This window comes from Drosophila obscura, unplaced genomic scaffold, assembly GCF_018151105.1.
Source record: "Drosophila obscura isolate BZ-5 IFL unplaced genomic scaffold, ASM1815110v1 contig_9, whole genome shotgun sequence".
NCBI classification, from domain to species: Eukaryota; Metazoa; Arthropoda; class Insecta; order Diptera; family Drosophilidae; genus Drosophila; species Drosophila obscura.
In genome coordinates this window covers 2,863,691-2,878,405 of record NW_024542883.1, presented here as the reverse complement: position 1 = coordinate 2,878,405, position 14,715 = coordinate 2,863,691, and the positions used below count along the sequence as shown (strand labels likewise).

Genomic DNA, 14,715 nt, shown 5'->3' with positions numbered 1-14,715 from the left:
TCGGTGTATCGTGGGGTCATCGTCCTGGTTTCCGTGCTCGCGTTGAGGGGCTCTTTGGATATCAATTCAATTATGACCAGCGTGAGGTCAACGTTAATGTTTCCCTTGTTGCTGGGCTGTTCTTCTTCATGGCGATCTGGGTTGTTTTATTCGTTGGGGTAGGTCGTGGTCGTGTGTTCGCTGGGGTTTGTATGGGTATGTTGGCGTTGCTGGATGCCGAAATCGTTGGGATAGGTTGCGGACTAATGACGTATGCGGACGCATGCATCTTACAGGTTGGTATTGTTGTCTAGTTGTCTTGCGAGGTTTGCACTGATAAAGTTTCGGGATGCCTCTGTGTCGACGGTGGCTTCCGTTGCCTGTCCTCTTATGGTTACCATTGCCACTATCCGGTTCTCGTTCATGTGTAGCGGGGTTTTTATTCGTGGGTCGTGGCAGACGTCGTTCCCGGCTGATCCCGTGTCAGTCGAGGACGGGAGTCGTTTCCCGACGTGTTCTGGCGACAGCAATCGATGGTCCGTGTGCCGCGCCTGCCACATTCCCAGCCGAATAGGATCGAGGGATTTTGGCATTCGTATGCTGCATTCCCTGCTTCACCACACCGGCGACAGGATGCGCGTGGGTTGGCGATGGGGGTCGTGATCATGCTATGTGCCAAATCGGGCTTTGCCGTACTGGCTGGGTTGGATGGCTGTCTCCTTGGTGAGTCTGCCGAGTCCCAATGAGGCTTCTGGGATGGTGTCCGATTGGAGTCGCCGCTCCTCTGATCTGTAGCCGGCCGTGCGTATCTGGGCGTGTTGTGGTGGTGCGAGAGTGCTCGGGATGGTCCGCTCTTGAATACTCTCAAACTCCGTGGCCAGCAGTGTTAGCTGTGACAAGTCTTGCAGTTCGTGGCGGCGCACGTACCTCTGATATGCTGGTAGCGCGTTGTCGTAGATCCTGTTCAGTTCCTTGGCTGCGTCGTACCTAGCGTGGTGCATGAGTAGACGTATCTCGATGAGGAAATCTTTGAACAGTTCCCCCGCCACTTGCTTGCGGGCTCGGATCTGGTCTTCCAATCGTTCAAAATACCGTGGTGGCAAGAAGAACGTTAAAAATTCCTGGCGGAAATTGTCCCATGAGGAACTTTGTAGGCGGCTGGTGCGGAACCAACGACTGGCACGGTCTGTGAGAAGTTCGGCCATGGCCCGCGGCAGCTGGTTTGTGTATACCCCATACGAAAGCGCGCGTTCTTCGAGCAGTTCGATGAATGATAGAGGGTCATCTTGGCCGTCAAACGGGATTCCCCACTTTCGGATGCGTTCCGCCATTGGTGCAGCGTGGTTATAGTGGTGCCCTTCCATGGGTCGGTCGATCGCTGGCAAGACCCTCGGTACTGGCGCTGGGTGGGTCTCTGTAGCTAGGGGCCTTGGAAACGGGGCTGCAGGAGTGCGTTATTCGGTGGCTGCGGGGACTCGTAATCCGGTCTTAGGATCCATTTGACGAGTGTCGGATGGTCCAGGAGTAGTGGGCAGTGGTGACTTGGAGCGAGACTTGTTATTAATTCAATTTTCTTTTTGATGGCAGTGGGTCTTTAACCCACGAAGTCCCTGATTTCGGTTTTCTTGAAGTTTCCACGAAAAATCCTTTAAAGTCCCTGCTCGGGCGCCACTTGTAATGTCCTATCTCAGGCTGAGGTATGCTTCAGTCTGTCCAGGGTCCTGAATTACAAGTTATTTATAATTCGCAGGACTTTATTTGGGAAAACCAGCAACTTTGCCAGCATCTGAAAATGGGTTAGCGAAATCACAACACTCTTGGTTACTTGACTTTTAACAGATATCTTTATTCTTCCGTATTATTATTCTACCCGTTTGTGTTATGTATTATGTTATTTTTAATTGTTCTACGACGCGTATGGTGGTTTGACTTGCGTGTTTGTTCTTTGCCTGACTACTACGGCGGATGGACTCTCTCCTCGATGGCTGGTGGACTGCCTTTTTATTGATCGGCCGGCCTTCCATATTCCCTTGAATGTCTTACAGATATCTTATTTCTACTCCAGACCGTGGGAAAGGTTCTTACATAAATATATATTGCCGAATTATAGTCTGCGCGTGCAGACTGGCTGATCGGTAACAGAAGGTTACTTAATCATTAGCCCTGTAGTCAGTGTCCAGTATTCCCGGTAAGGAAAGTCGGAGACTGCTCACGAGACTGTCCCAGATAAGGTGATCGATGTGCACGGGTACCGTGGGAAGGAATGTAATTTAGGGAAATTTGAGGTTTATTTAGTATTACCGATATAGTTATACATATAGAGATATTGTCAACTTAAAGACAGGTGTTGCCTGTGCCATGGTTCCCCATGGTTCGTTACAACCCTTGATGATCTGTCCGTGAGCTGTTCTGGTTGGGACCCGCAGCTCCAGATTGCCGCTCCACCGTCAGAGCTTTGCAGCCAGACTCCGTCGTGTTTGCTCGCATACGATATAGCTAGGTCTAAATTCTGCTAAAGGACTGTTTGAGCCAGCAGGTCCTGAGCAGCTCGGCAATGGTTGAGGTTAAGCTGCAGTAGCTTAACCATCAATCAGCTTAGATATGGCCTTCTTGTACTCGGGCAGGTGCGGCTGAGGACCGAGTGGGCTGCTGAGCGGGTGTCTTCATGCTTGCCAGCACATAGTAGGCACTTTGGTGGATTGCCGCACTGGTTGTGCTTGTGCCCCTCTCCTCCACAGTTGTAGCAGGCGTCTCTTGTCACGGGGCGCTTGGATCTGTACCTGACTGCGGTGTGTCCGTAGGCTATGCACTTAAAACACCGGGTTGGCGCTAGCCGTCGTCGTATGCGGCTCACCACCCAGCCGATTCGCACCTTGCCAAGGTCGATGAGCTTCTGTGCGATGGCGGGCTGGAGATTCAGCGTGGCTACTTGTGTAGCCCCATAGGCTTTCCGCATGTTCGGGGCAGCTGGATGGGGTGGGTCGTTGCCGATCGCTGCGGCTATTGCCTCCCATACCTCCTCGCTTGACGTAAGCTCGTCTAGGTCGAGGACTTCGATCGCGACTGTCTCCTGCATGGCCTTCACGACTGCCTTGTCACCAAGCGCTTCTTGTATGGCCTGTATGGTCTGTAGCTCCTGGGTGGCTGGGTCGGAGGATTGCTGCATCCTGAATAGGAGCTCCCCAGATTCAGTTTTCCTTATACCCTGGACCTTGCTCCTAAGGCCTTGGAGCGTGGGTGCTGCCTTCACCAGCTTGAGGATGGCGGCGTACGTCGTCTCCTCCGTGCATTTGACCAACACTGCTGGTCTGGCTGTTTTCGTGTGCTTTGCTCGTCGTCCTCTGACCTCGCTCCACTTCTGCGTGGGGTCGGTGTCGGCGCTTTGCGCTTTGGTCATCGGCTTTTTTTCCGGCCCTTGTCGGGTGTCGTTCTGCCTGTTTGCGGGTTGCCCTTTTGGAGTCTTCCCGGGCATAGTACGATCCTTGGGTCGTGGTGTTGGCGCGTTCCTGCGGGCTCTTGGCGTCCTTTGCGTTGCCTTTGCCGCTCTTGGGTTCGTCGGGTCAGCGTCAGGGGTGTCCAGCCTGGGCAGGAGCCCTGCAGCATGGCAGTAGCATTGGCATTTTCCTGCCGGTGCCATTTCCTCCGATGGCGCCTTCAGCTGGGTCCTGACCTCCACTTGCAGCTCCTTCATGCGTCCGATCATCTTTTCGATGGCCATATTAATCGACCTCTCACACCATCTGCATGATAACCATTGTGACCGTCATAAAACTGACCGTAGGAATGGTCTGCTGTTGAATGTGTAGTAATTGTTTAGTCATAAATAAATATAACATGTTTTCATACCGAAATTATACTTAGAACTAATTAAACATACCTAAGCTCCTAAGTAAGCTACCTTACTCATAGAAAGTGTATATAAACCTCGCATTTTACCCAATAAAATCAGTACGAAAGAAAACTCTGACGTATTCACATCTCCGAAGCACAATTTCTTCAAGTACCGATTGCGGCGACATTTTGTTACTGTTACATGAACCAGTGGCATACACATTTATATTTCAGCATACGATTGTCATATTGACAATCAACAGAAACCAAGTGAATCTACATTAACACATTCATCTGATTCGTTCATTTGTCTTCATTATTTAAATATTTCATTTGGTTTTTTGTTCTCATATTGCAATGTTTGCTTCGTATTTGCTGGCAAAATATATCAAATTGATATAACATTCGAGGTGGGTAGAAACATACCAGCAATACGCATGTGTCTATCACATTGGCCTCGGGGCGCCTCACTGGATTACGAGGGCGCAGTTCGGCACGGGATGCTGGAGGTGAAGGCGACGGTGCCGAAGAGGGGCCAGCTGAGCGCCAAGAGCCGGGCAGGTGGAGAAACGTGTGGTGCAATATTTGTGGAGGAGTATGGCTCGGAGCCTCTTTTCAACGCTCAAGCGAATGAATTTCCGGATATTCCTCAAGGGATGGGATCCTGAGCACAATCGGCATTGATATGAGATCGTAGCTCGTGACCGTGTGTGATCCGATCTGCGGCTTGATCTGGAACGTGAGGGAGCTTGTCTGGATTCCGGAAAATGCTAGAATGAAAGAAAGGAAGCAATAGTACAGCGCTGGCACGGGTTGTCAAGAACTCAAACTGTGATGATCCTGGAATTACTTAGGAGATACGTGGAACTAAGCTGGACTTAAGCCTAAAAAAACGGAACGACGTGTTTTTTAATGGACCTCCGATTCCATGGGCAGCAGGTCCACCTTCGTGATAGGTCGTTTGAAAAGGCCGCGGGCCGTGAGTAGATCTACCACACGGACCTTATCAGCAGGTCCAGGTTATCTTCCTTAATCACGACGAGGCTATCCAACCTCTAGGTCTCTTGTCGGATGCTGCCATTTGTTACGCTTGTGCAACTCTCGCAGGTACTCTGTCTTCCAGCGCGAACAGAATTGCCTTTGTTCGTGGGGGGAGGCTCGCCAGTAAGTTGGAAAAGGAAATGTTACAAAAAAAAATAGCTGTATCGCCGAAAGTAAAAAGGTGCGCGTGCGTCTGCTTTTTTTACGTTTATTCGTGACACTGATTTTATTCTAAGCTCTAAGTTCTTACTCTAGTCGGGCGCGCAGGCCGCTGCTCAGCTCAGAGCTTTCGGGTTGTACGTTTGAGTTTGAGGTTTTGAGTTTGAGTTTGCTGGCAGAGATGATCGGGCGCATGGTGCATGCTTTTCGGCATGAACATCCTCCCCCCCTTGCAATATAATTGCAACAAAAAGGGGGCGCAACAGGAACGGGGGAGGACATTCGTCTCTCCGTTATGCCGTGCTGCATGTTCCGGAGAGGGTCCATCCGAACACCGTGTTCTGGGCCACAGGGAAGCCTTCACTGCTTGGGATCACTCCCGGCAGAATAATCTTGGGGTAGACATCTGCCCCCAGTACCACTGACACCGTGCTCGGCCGATGAAAGTTCTCATTCGCCAAGTGCATGTTAGCGAAGTGGTCCTTGACGTGATCGTCCAAGGGTCTCGCCGGAGTCCTTATCTGGAGTTGAGGTCGCACAGACAGCACGACCTCCAGCCTGACATCGCTCCTTGTCCTTGATTGGATGAAGGCGGTGCAAGCACCTTCGGCACCAACGCGAGTGACGGAAAGCCCAAAGGCCGTTGCCAATGATGCGTTGATGCAGCTGGTTGGGCTGCACGGATCAATAAGTGCGCCAGCCTCGAAGGTCTTGTGCCCCGCATCGACGACGACCCATGCCGTCGGGAGGATGCTGGTGCTCCTGGATTGCAGGAGCGATGCTAGTGTCGTCGGAGGAGCAGTGGATCTGGAGGTCGATCTAGCTGGTGGAGTGCCTTCCCTTGATGGAAGAGAGCGTGACTTCGGACGTGAAGTCTGGGGCGTTCCGCCCAGGTGGAGGAGTGTGTGGTGGGCCTTTCCGCACACCCGGCATCTGTCGCCGCTTCGGCATGAGCGACCGGAGTGCTGGTGAGCCAGGCAATTGTGGCAGTACTTGTTGATCAGCACTGCCCGTAGTCGTTTCTCCGCGGTCAGCTTCAGGAAACGTTGGCACTTCCTTAGCGCGTGGACTCCTCGGCAGACCCGACAGCGGAAGCTGTTGGATCCCCTCGGCTGGTTGCGCTGTACTGGACGTTGGCGAGGTGTCATGCTTGAAAAAGAGAGATCGTGGAATATTAGCGAATGGATCATTTTCAACAAACAACATCAAAAATATTGGTTAGTTGAATACTGGGACGTGGACAGCACTGTCTACCGGAAGAAGACTGAGTTTTGCTACTGGCCGCTTAATGGTGCCGCGGACAGTTAAAACGTCGACCACGCGGACCATGCCATCGACCCCTGGATACGTTCGCTCAATTCTTCCTAGGCGCCATTCATTGAGGGGTAGGTTGTCTTCCTTGATGACAACCATGTCGCCTGCCTGAAGATTTCTTGTTGGGAGTTGCCACTTATTCCTTTTGTGTAACTCTTTTAGGTATTCGTCCTTCCAACGGAGACAAAACTGCTGGTTTTGAGCCTTCAGACGCTACCATCTATTGATTATTTACCCTGCTTCATCTTTTATTTCTGGCTCTGCAATGGAGATCAGCGGACCGCCAACCAGAAAGTGGCCTGGACTAAGGGCTAGGAGGTCAGTCGGATCTTCTGACATGGGAGAAATCGGCCGCGAATTCAAGCACGCTTCAATCTTGGAGAGGAGGGTCGACAACTCTTCAAAAGTGTACTTCGATGTCGACGTGGACTTGTAGAAAAGCGTCTTGAAACTTTTCACTCCCGCTTCCCATGTGAGGTGCGCTTGTGGGCTTGAAACGCCACGTGAGGTTCTGTTGAGGATATCCGGAAATAAAACACTCTCTTGTGGCTACTAGGAAGTCATGGGACAGGGGTTTTGAGGCTCCTACGAACGTTTTTCCATTGTCGGAGTATATTTGCTGAGGGCAACCACGTCTTGCCACAAACCGGTGAAAGGCGGCGAGGAACCTTTCGGTTGTGAGGTCTGAGGTTGCTTCTAAATGGATCGCCTTTGTGCTGAAGCACACAAAGACACAAACATATCCCTTGGTTATACGGCACGCTCGACCAGTGTATGTCTTGACATCGAACGGTCCCGCAAAATCGACACCCGTTCGAATAAATGGGCGAGAGAAGGATGTCCTTTCCTTGGGCAAGTCCCCCATAAGCTGGGTTTGCAATTTTTGGCGATAAATCGTGCAAACTCGGCAGGAATTAATAGTCGTCCTCACTAAGGTGACTAAGGCAGTTTCGGGACCCAGTATTTGGATCGGACAAGCCGCATCACAAGTTGGTTTCCACCGTGCAATGAGTAAACCGAACGAGGAGACGCGTGAGGAATAAGGAAGAATGATCGGGTGTTTCTCATCATAACTCAATGACTCGGAGGTTCGCACCCGACCGCATGCCCTGAGGACACCTTTTTGGTCTATAAAGGGGTTGAGGTTACTGATGGTGCTAGACGCTGGAAGTGACTGCTTGTCTAGCAAGCGCTGGAATTCTTTTGCATACTCGGCACGTTGAGCACAGATGACCATACGCTCTTGAGTCTCGGAGAGCTCGTTGCTACCGAGCTGGACTGGAACTATAGTATCGGGCTTCTGACACAGCTTTATAAAACGGAAGACAAAGGATAGGACCCTCATGACCTTTCCGAATTCTGAGAAGCGGTCGATGACATTGGGTTCCGGTGACGGCTTGGACAAGTTGCACTTCACCGTGCGTTGCTCCAGTTCCGTCTCGTGCGGAGGTTCAGCTGGGATGGGCCATTGGTCTTGCTTGAGTTGCAACCATTCTGGCCCGTGCCACCATAGATTGCTGCTCGCCAGATCTTGAGATGAAAACCCTCTGCTAGCTAGATCCGCTGGGTTGTGCTCCGATCTTACGTGAGACCATGTTCCCTGGATGACGGACTGTGTGATTCTAGTCACGCTGTTGGCCACAAAGGTTGTCCATCTACATGGAGCTTTGTTTAGCCAGGCTAGCACAATTGTGGAGTCTGTCCAATAAAAGCATTCGTAGCTCTCAAGGGAAAGTTGAGGAAGAAGAGACGAGGACAGCTCAGCGAGAAGAACGGCCCCACACAATTCCAAGCGTGGTAAAGACACGGTCTTCACAGGAGCAACTCTCGTCTTTCTTGTTAGTAGATGGACGGAGATCTGGTTGTCCCTCTCTACACGAACGTAGATGGCAGCACCGAAAGCGCGCTGGGATGCGTCACAAAACCCATGAAATTGTAGTTTCGTGCGAGGGTGATACTGCACCCATCTCGGAATGCGAATTTGTTGAAGAGCAGGATAGCTAAGGAGGAAGTCCTGCCATCTTGTGAGGAGGTCTTTTGGCAGAGAGTCATCCCACCCGAGCTCTTTAAGCCAGATTTCCTGCATAAAGATCTTTGCTCGGACTATGAAGGGAGCCAGCCATCCTGCTGGATCGAATAATTTGGATATTTGGGATAGAACTTCTCTTTTTGTGTAAGAGGAGCTTATGGCTACCCCGGATGGCCGAAAAAAGAATTCATCACTATCCGCCTGCCACCGTATACCTAAGGTCTTCGCGGAACTAGAGTCCTCCATCTCAAGGAAATCGGCACACAGTAAATGGTCCGTAGGAATGTCTTGGAGGACCGGCTTTGCATTCGAAGTCCACTTCCTCAGCGGAAAACCCGCACCGTCAAGTGCAGCGCGAAGCTCTTTTATAGATGCTATTGCACCTTGTATTGTGTGGGCACCGCAAGCACATCGTCGACATACATCGAATTGGATATGATGTCGCTTGCCAGTGGGAATCGCTTTAGGACTTCTTGCGCAAGGTCCTTCAGCACACGAATGGCCAAGAATGGAGCGCAGTTTACCCCGAAAGTAACAGTGGTGAGCTCATAATCACAGAGCTCGCCATTTTTATTCCTAGACAGAATTCGTTGGAATCTTGTATGCGAAGGGTCGAGGGTAATTTGCCGATACATTTTTGTGATGTCAGCACCAAAGGCATATCGGAAGAATCGCCATTTCAGTATCTGAATGGTCAGATCGGATTGGAGAACAGGTCCTGGATGAAGCATATCGTTTAAGCTGTTGCCGTTCGAGGACTTACTGGAGGCGTTAAAGACTACCCGCAATTTTGTAGTGGTGCTGTCCGGCTTTTGGACAGCGTGATGGGGCAGATAGAAGTTATCGGAATCGTTGCTTGGTGGCACTTGGCGCATATGACCTAAGTCTAGGTACTCCTGGAGGACTCGATCGTACTGCTCTTTCAACGGAACGTTTCGTTTCAACCGACTTTCGTTTTTTAGGAACTGAGCTAGCGCAATTGATCTTGAATGCCCTAAGTTTATGCATTCGGGATTCCGAAAGGGCAACGACACCGTATATCTGCCACTTGCATCTCTACGGGTGGTTCGAACAAAATTGTCCTCGCAGAAAGACTCCGAAGAATCTTCAACCCGACTGGCTGGAAGATCCTCCACCTCCCAAAACTTCGTTAGAAGGTTTTCTAAACGCTGTTCTGCGCTGACATTTATCCTTGTAGCAAATGAGAGATTGAGGTGCGAGTTGACTCAGCTACTGGTCCGGTAAGGATCCATCCAAAAATGGTCTCTTGGCCGAGTAGTGATCCGCAAATGTTGTGTTGAGAGCCGCCAAGCAAAATGGATGGAAGGATATCTGCACCTAGGAGCACATCTATCTGCGAGCTTTTGTGGAAAGAAGGGTCAGCCAATGGAAGATTTGGCAGGTCCTTTATGAAACCTTGCGGAATTGGATACGAGGGTACGGCGCCTGCCACATTTGGAAGTACGAATGCCGAGGTTTCTACATGAACCCTCGGTTTGGATGGGGAGCCGATTTGGAAGTGGCATATCTTTTGAAGCCTGGCGGCGCTTGCTTGGTTCAGGCCCGCAACTTGAACTTGAACTGGTTGAAACGGAAGCTTGATGATTCTGAAGAGGCGCTCTGAGATGAACGTCGCCTCTGACCCAGAATCGATCAACGCACGAGCTTTATAATTAGTGCCCAAGTGGCACACGTTTATTATAGCCGTGCCTAGCAGAACACCTTGTGTGTTTGCTGTGTAATAACTTTGGACATTGGAGGATGGAGTAGACTGTATGTCTTGAATTGGGTTTGATTTGGGAGGAACTGCGGTAGAGGGATCTGGAGGAGGGCTGCCACGGTGCAGAAGCGTGTGGTGGCGACGTTTGCACGTGAAGCAATTATGCTGACTTGTGCACTCTTTTATTTGGTGCCCTCTTGCAAAACAGTTCATGCATAGCTTTTGCTGCTTGATGTAGTCTGCTCGATCATGAGCTGACATTTGGAGAAAGCGTGGGCGCACCGGGTGGTTTTCTTTGGAACAAAGACTGCAGGTGCGAATCTTGACGGAGCTTTGGCGGAGGTCGGCGCTTACTTTTGCCTCAAAAGAATTTACCTTTTTCCCGTTCTTTTCCCTTTTTTCGGGCCTGGAAAGCGCTTGCATGGAGGCATTCGCGTTCTCCATTGCTTCGAGAGATAAATATCGCTCACTCAGGAATTTGTTCATGGCGCTCCACGACGGTATCTCGCTCTTGCTCCAAAGAGACAAGGTCACTTTCGGCAACTTTGAGGAAACCAGAAACACCAGAACGCCGTCCGCGAACCGATTATCAATGGGCACCTCTGAGTGTTCTAAGACCGTGAGGCATCCCTGGATGGCACTTTGGAGCTCTTTTAAAGCGGCCCCGGATTCATTTTGGATAGGGGAGAAACTAAATAGGATACTTAGTTGGCTGTTGACAAGAGTTCTCTTGTTCTCGAAACGTTCTTTCAGGGGTGTCCATGCGGAATTGAAACCCTCGTTCGTCAGCGGAGCTTTTTCAACAATGACTTTGGCTTCACCACGAGTCTTGTGGCAGAGGTGATATAGCATCTCCACTTGAGTCAGTCTTGGATTGCTTATGTAGATTGCGGAAAATAGATCGCGGAAAGTGGGCCACTTTAAATAACGACTATAGCCTCCTTGATGAGAGCTAGGGGTGGATAACGGGGGGGAGCCGAAGCGCTCTCGATTTGCTCCTGTAGGCTTGTAGCGCACCTCTCATATACTGAGTAGCAATGCTCATATTTGGCTTGCATGGATTGCATAGCATCACCATCGGGTTCAGTTTCACTGAGAGCCTTGGTGCAACGCTCGCACTCTAGCCGTACCTTTTCCCACAAGGTCCTCACTTCGTCTAGGCGGATCCACCACAGAGGATGGAGTAGCGAGCCTCGCCTCGAAACTGCCGAGACGGTCTGATGCCGCGATAAAGTCCGCTAATGCCATTCTCTTGACCTCCGCAAGTCTTTGTCCCAGGGCGCGAGTAATGCTGACTGGAGTAAGTTTGGATTCGTCTTTCGATGAACCCGAAGGATCTTTCCTAACGGAGGACGATGGAGTCTTGGAATGTGGCGATGGTCGCGTGCTTGGAACTGTGAGGCGTTTCTTCGCGTCGCGCTCACTGGACATAATAAGCTATCAGCGACGCGTATGAAAGTGGAACGGTGGAAACGAAACGGAGATGGTATGAGAGCAATAATTTGGAAAAACGAGAGGTTATTATGGTACAATTATATTTTGTAGTTATATTGTATATGTACCAAAAATTCTGGAACGATGGAATGGAACATGTACCGTTCGAGTGAGATATTTATGGAGTTTCACCCAAAAGTACTTGGCACAAAGTTTTAGTTTAGTTTTTTTTTTTTTGCAAAGCCCTCTTCGAATTCGTATTATTATTCCTCCCGGAACAGTGGAATGGAACGTTCAAAGAGGTTCACGATTGCCAACAAAAATTTATTGGGGCAAAAAAAAATAATAATAATAATAAATATTTGGAAATGTCCCAAGTGCCGTACCTTTTCATGAAAACTATATACCCGCGTCGTACAGGGCATCACCATAAGCACAAAGAGGAATGGAGCAGCTGCTGTAAGGTAAGCTCGCGGTATGTATGTATGTACGTATGTAAATGTTTGAAGCGGATCCCGTACTGTGTGGATATGCGTGTATGTAAGGTGTTTTATATAGGTGGTATGATTTGTTTTAATAGAAGAAAAACGCTGTGTATATTTTATTTTATGGAAGGCTGCGGATGGTTCAAAATTGCTGAAGTATTAAATGGATGTAGCATGCACTTAAATAATATAAGGTGATTGGGTGAATGGAGTTAGTTTTGGCGGAGGAAAAGGAACAAAAACATAAAGTACACCTACAAAAAAGGTGGTACTATGTACATGCACTTAAACGTTATTTTATTTTATGAATTTTTTTTGTTTGCTTCTTATTTAAAATAACTTGTGCGGATTATGCATATGTGCGTACAGTGCAAGAGACGAGAGCGCCAAAGAGAAAAAACCGTATGTATGTGCATATGTATGTTCGCCACCCTAGTCGCGATCCAACATGTTCGATGCACTAGGTTCGATGCAGTGCTTCTCTAAGCGGAATGGAATTAGCGGAGATCAGCGTGTGCCTATGTATATTAATTAGTACGTACATATGTGCGCCTGATGGGTCGTTGCACTTGTCCGATTTTTGGCGAAAAAAAAGATGGCGAGGTTATATATATGGAAATAGGCCGATATGTACATATGCCAGTACGTTTGGAAAGGAAAAAAAGGGAAACAAATAGCGGTTTTTTCTCGTCTTCACTTGCACTTTTTCCCTATGGAGTTTCTCCACACACTATACACTTCACAGAACCTTGTTGGTTGCAAATTGGACGGTTTTTATATACTTAGCTGGCAATTCCTCTTGAGCAAGCTGGGGCGAGCGGATTGGGGGGATGATCTCCGTGATTTTTGTCGGTGAAAAATAAAAAAAATCCAATGATGAGGATCCGGCTCGAAGGACCAATGATCGTGGGGGGAGGCTCGCAAGTAAGTTGGAAAGGGAAATATTACAAAAAAAATGTATTGCCGAAAGTAAAAAGGTGCGCGTGCGTCTGCTTTTGTTACGTTTATTCGTGACACTGATTTTATTCTAAGCTCTAAGTTCTTACTCTAGTCGGGCGCGCAGGCCGCTGCTCAGCTCAGAGCTTTCGGGTTGTACGTTTGAGTTTGAGGTTTTGAGTTTGAGTTTGCTGGCAGAAATGATCGGGCGCATGGTGCATGCTTTTCGGTTGAGGGCCTTGAGATGTTGCCAGCGGCTTAGGATGGAGGAGGCGCTCGCTTTTATTTCGTGTTCCGACACGGAGAGAAGCGGCCCACCAATCAGGAAGTGGCCTGGGCACATCGAACATTGGAACAGAGCCTTGCTTCCCCCGCTTCCCACCCCCGCTTCCCACAAGACCCCCATATGTAGGGCTACTGGAGGGATTAACCGCCACGACAACCCCTGCTGTACACCGCAGAGGTCCGAGTGCGAATGGCCTCGAGAAGGTCCACAGCCAGAGATGCGACATGAGCGCCCTGCGAAGCTTTTGACATCGAAGGGACCGGCGAAGTCGACTCTGGTGTATGTGAGCGGCCTGGAGAATGTGACACTTGAGGCAGGAAGGTCGCCCATTAGTTGGGTTTGGAGTCGCTTGCGATGGATGACGCAAACCTTACAGTGGTGGATCACAGCCCTGACTACGTGACGTAGTCGAGGGATCCAGTATGTTGCCCGAATAAGGCGGATGACCAGCTGGTTCCCACCATGTAGGGCTATGTGGTGGGTGAATCGAGCCAAGAGACATGCGGGAGGCAGCAGGATCGGATGCAGTTCGTTGTAGGACATGGACGCCGAGGCTTGGACTCGGCCACATGCTCGTATGATTCCGATCTGGTCAAGGAACGTATTAAGATTCTGGAGAGAACTCGTGGCCGGGAGTGGCTGCTTGTTTATGAGGCACCGATGTTCCTCCGCATAATTGAAGCGTTGGGTTGTTACGGTGACAGCTTGGAGAGCGGCAGCGACCTCTTTTCCGTTTAGCTCCTCGGAGACCTGGGTTGACTGCCCTTTAACCCGCTGGGTGAACCGCCGAACGCAGGCGATCACGCGCAGAGCGCGCCCGAGTTCGGAGAAACGGCTGAGGATATCTGAGGCGCTGCTGGTGGCATGGTGCACCTTGACGGCTCAATTCTCCAGGTCAGTCTCAAGGACTGAGTCCCGTTTACATAGCCATTCCGACTGCGGACCAAGCAACCAAGCAGGGCCATGCCACCACATGTCACTTCCGACCAGGTCTGTGGGTCCTAGCCCACAGGTCGAATCAGGCCACAAGGACACCTGGCTGGTGTCTAGTGGCAGTTAAGGAAGGATGGCCAAGGAGACCGTTTTCACGGGGGCCACGCGGGTTTTGGCTATGAGAAGGGTACAGACAATGCCCTGCGGTCGCTCAACTCGGATGTAAATCGCTGCCCCATAGCTACGTTGAGACGCGTCGCAGAAGCCATGTATCTGTACCTTGGCCATCGGAAAAATGTGCAACCACCGCGGAATGTGGATATCTTGGATGGCCGGAAAACTTCTCAGGAACGTCTCCCAGGTTTGCGACAGATCGCTAGGGAGGACGTCATCCCACCCTAACTCTCTTAACCAAATTTCCTGCAGGAAATTTTTGCTTGGATGACAAAGGGGGCAAGCCATCCCGCTGGATCGAACAGCTGCGCAATCTGAGAGAGAACACTGCGCTTCGTACAGGACTCCTGCTGGATTAATTTAGGAGGAGCAAAGAAGACCTCATCGGATTCCC

At 50.1% G+C, this 14,715-nt stretch overlaps 1 protein-coding gene across 1 annotated transcript; it reads right to left on the bottom strand.

The window, feature by feature from the left end:
* Positions 1-13,034: 13,034 nt before the first annotated feature.
* On the bottom strand, positions 13,035-14,145 carry LOC121405365. Its single transcript, XM_041596033.1, has 2 exons — positions 14,138-14,145; positions 13,035-14,070 (listed from the first exon to the last, which is right to left on the bottom strand). The coding sequence occupies exons 1-2, from the start codon at positions 14,143-14,145 to the stop codon at positions 13,035-13,037; spliced, it is 1,044 nt and encodes a 347-aa protein (XP_041451967.1).
* Between the last annotated feature and the right edge of the window lie 570 nt (positions 14,146-14,715).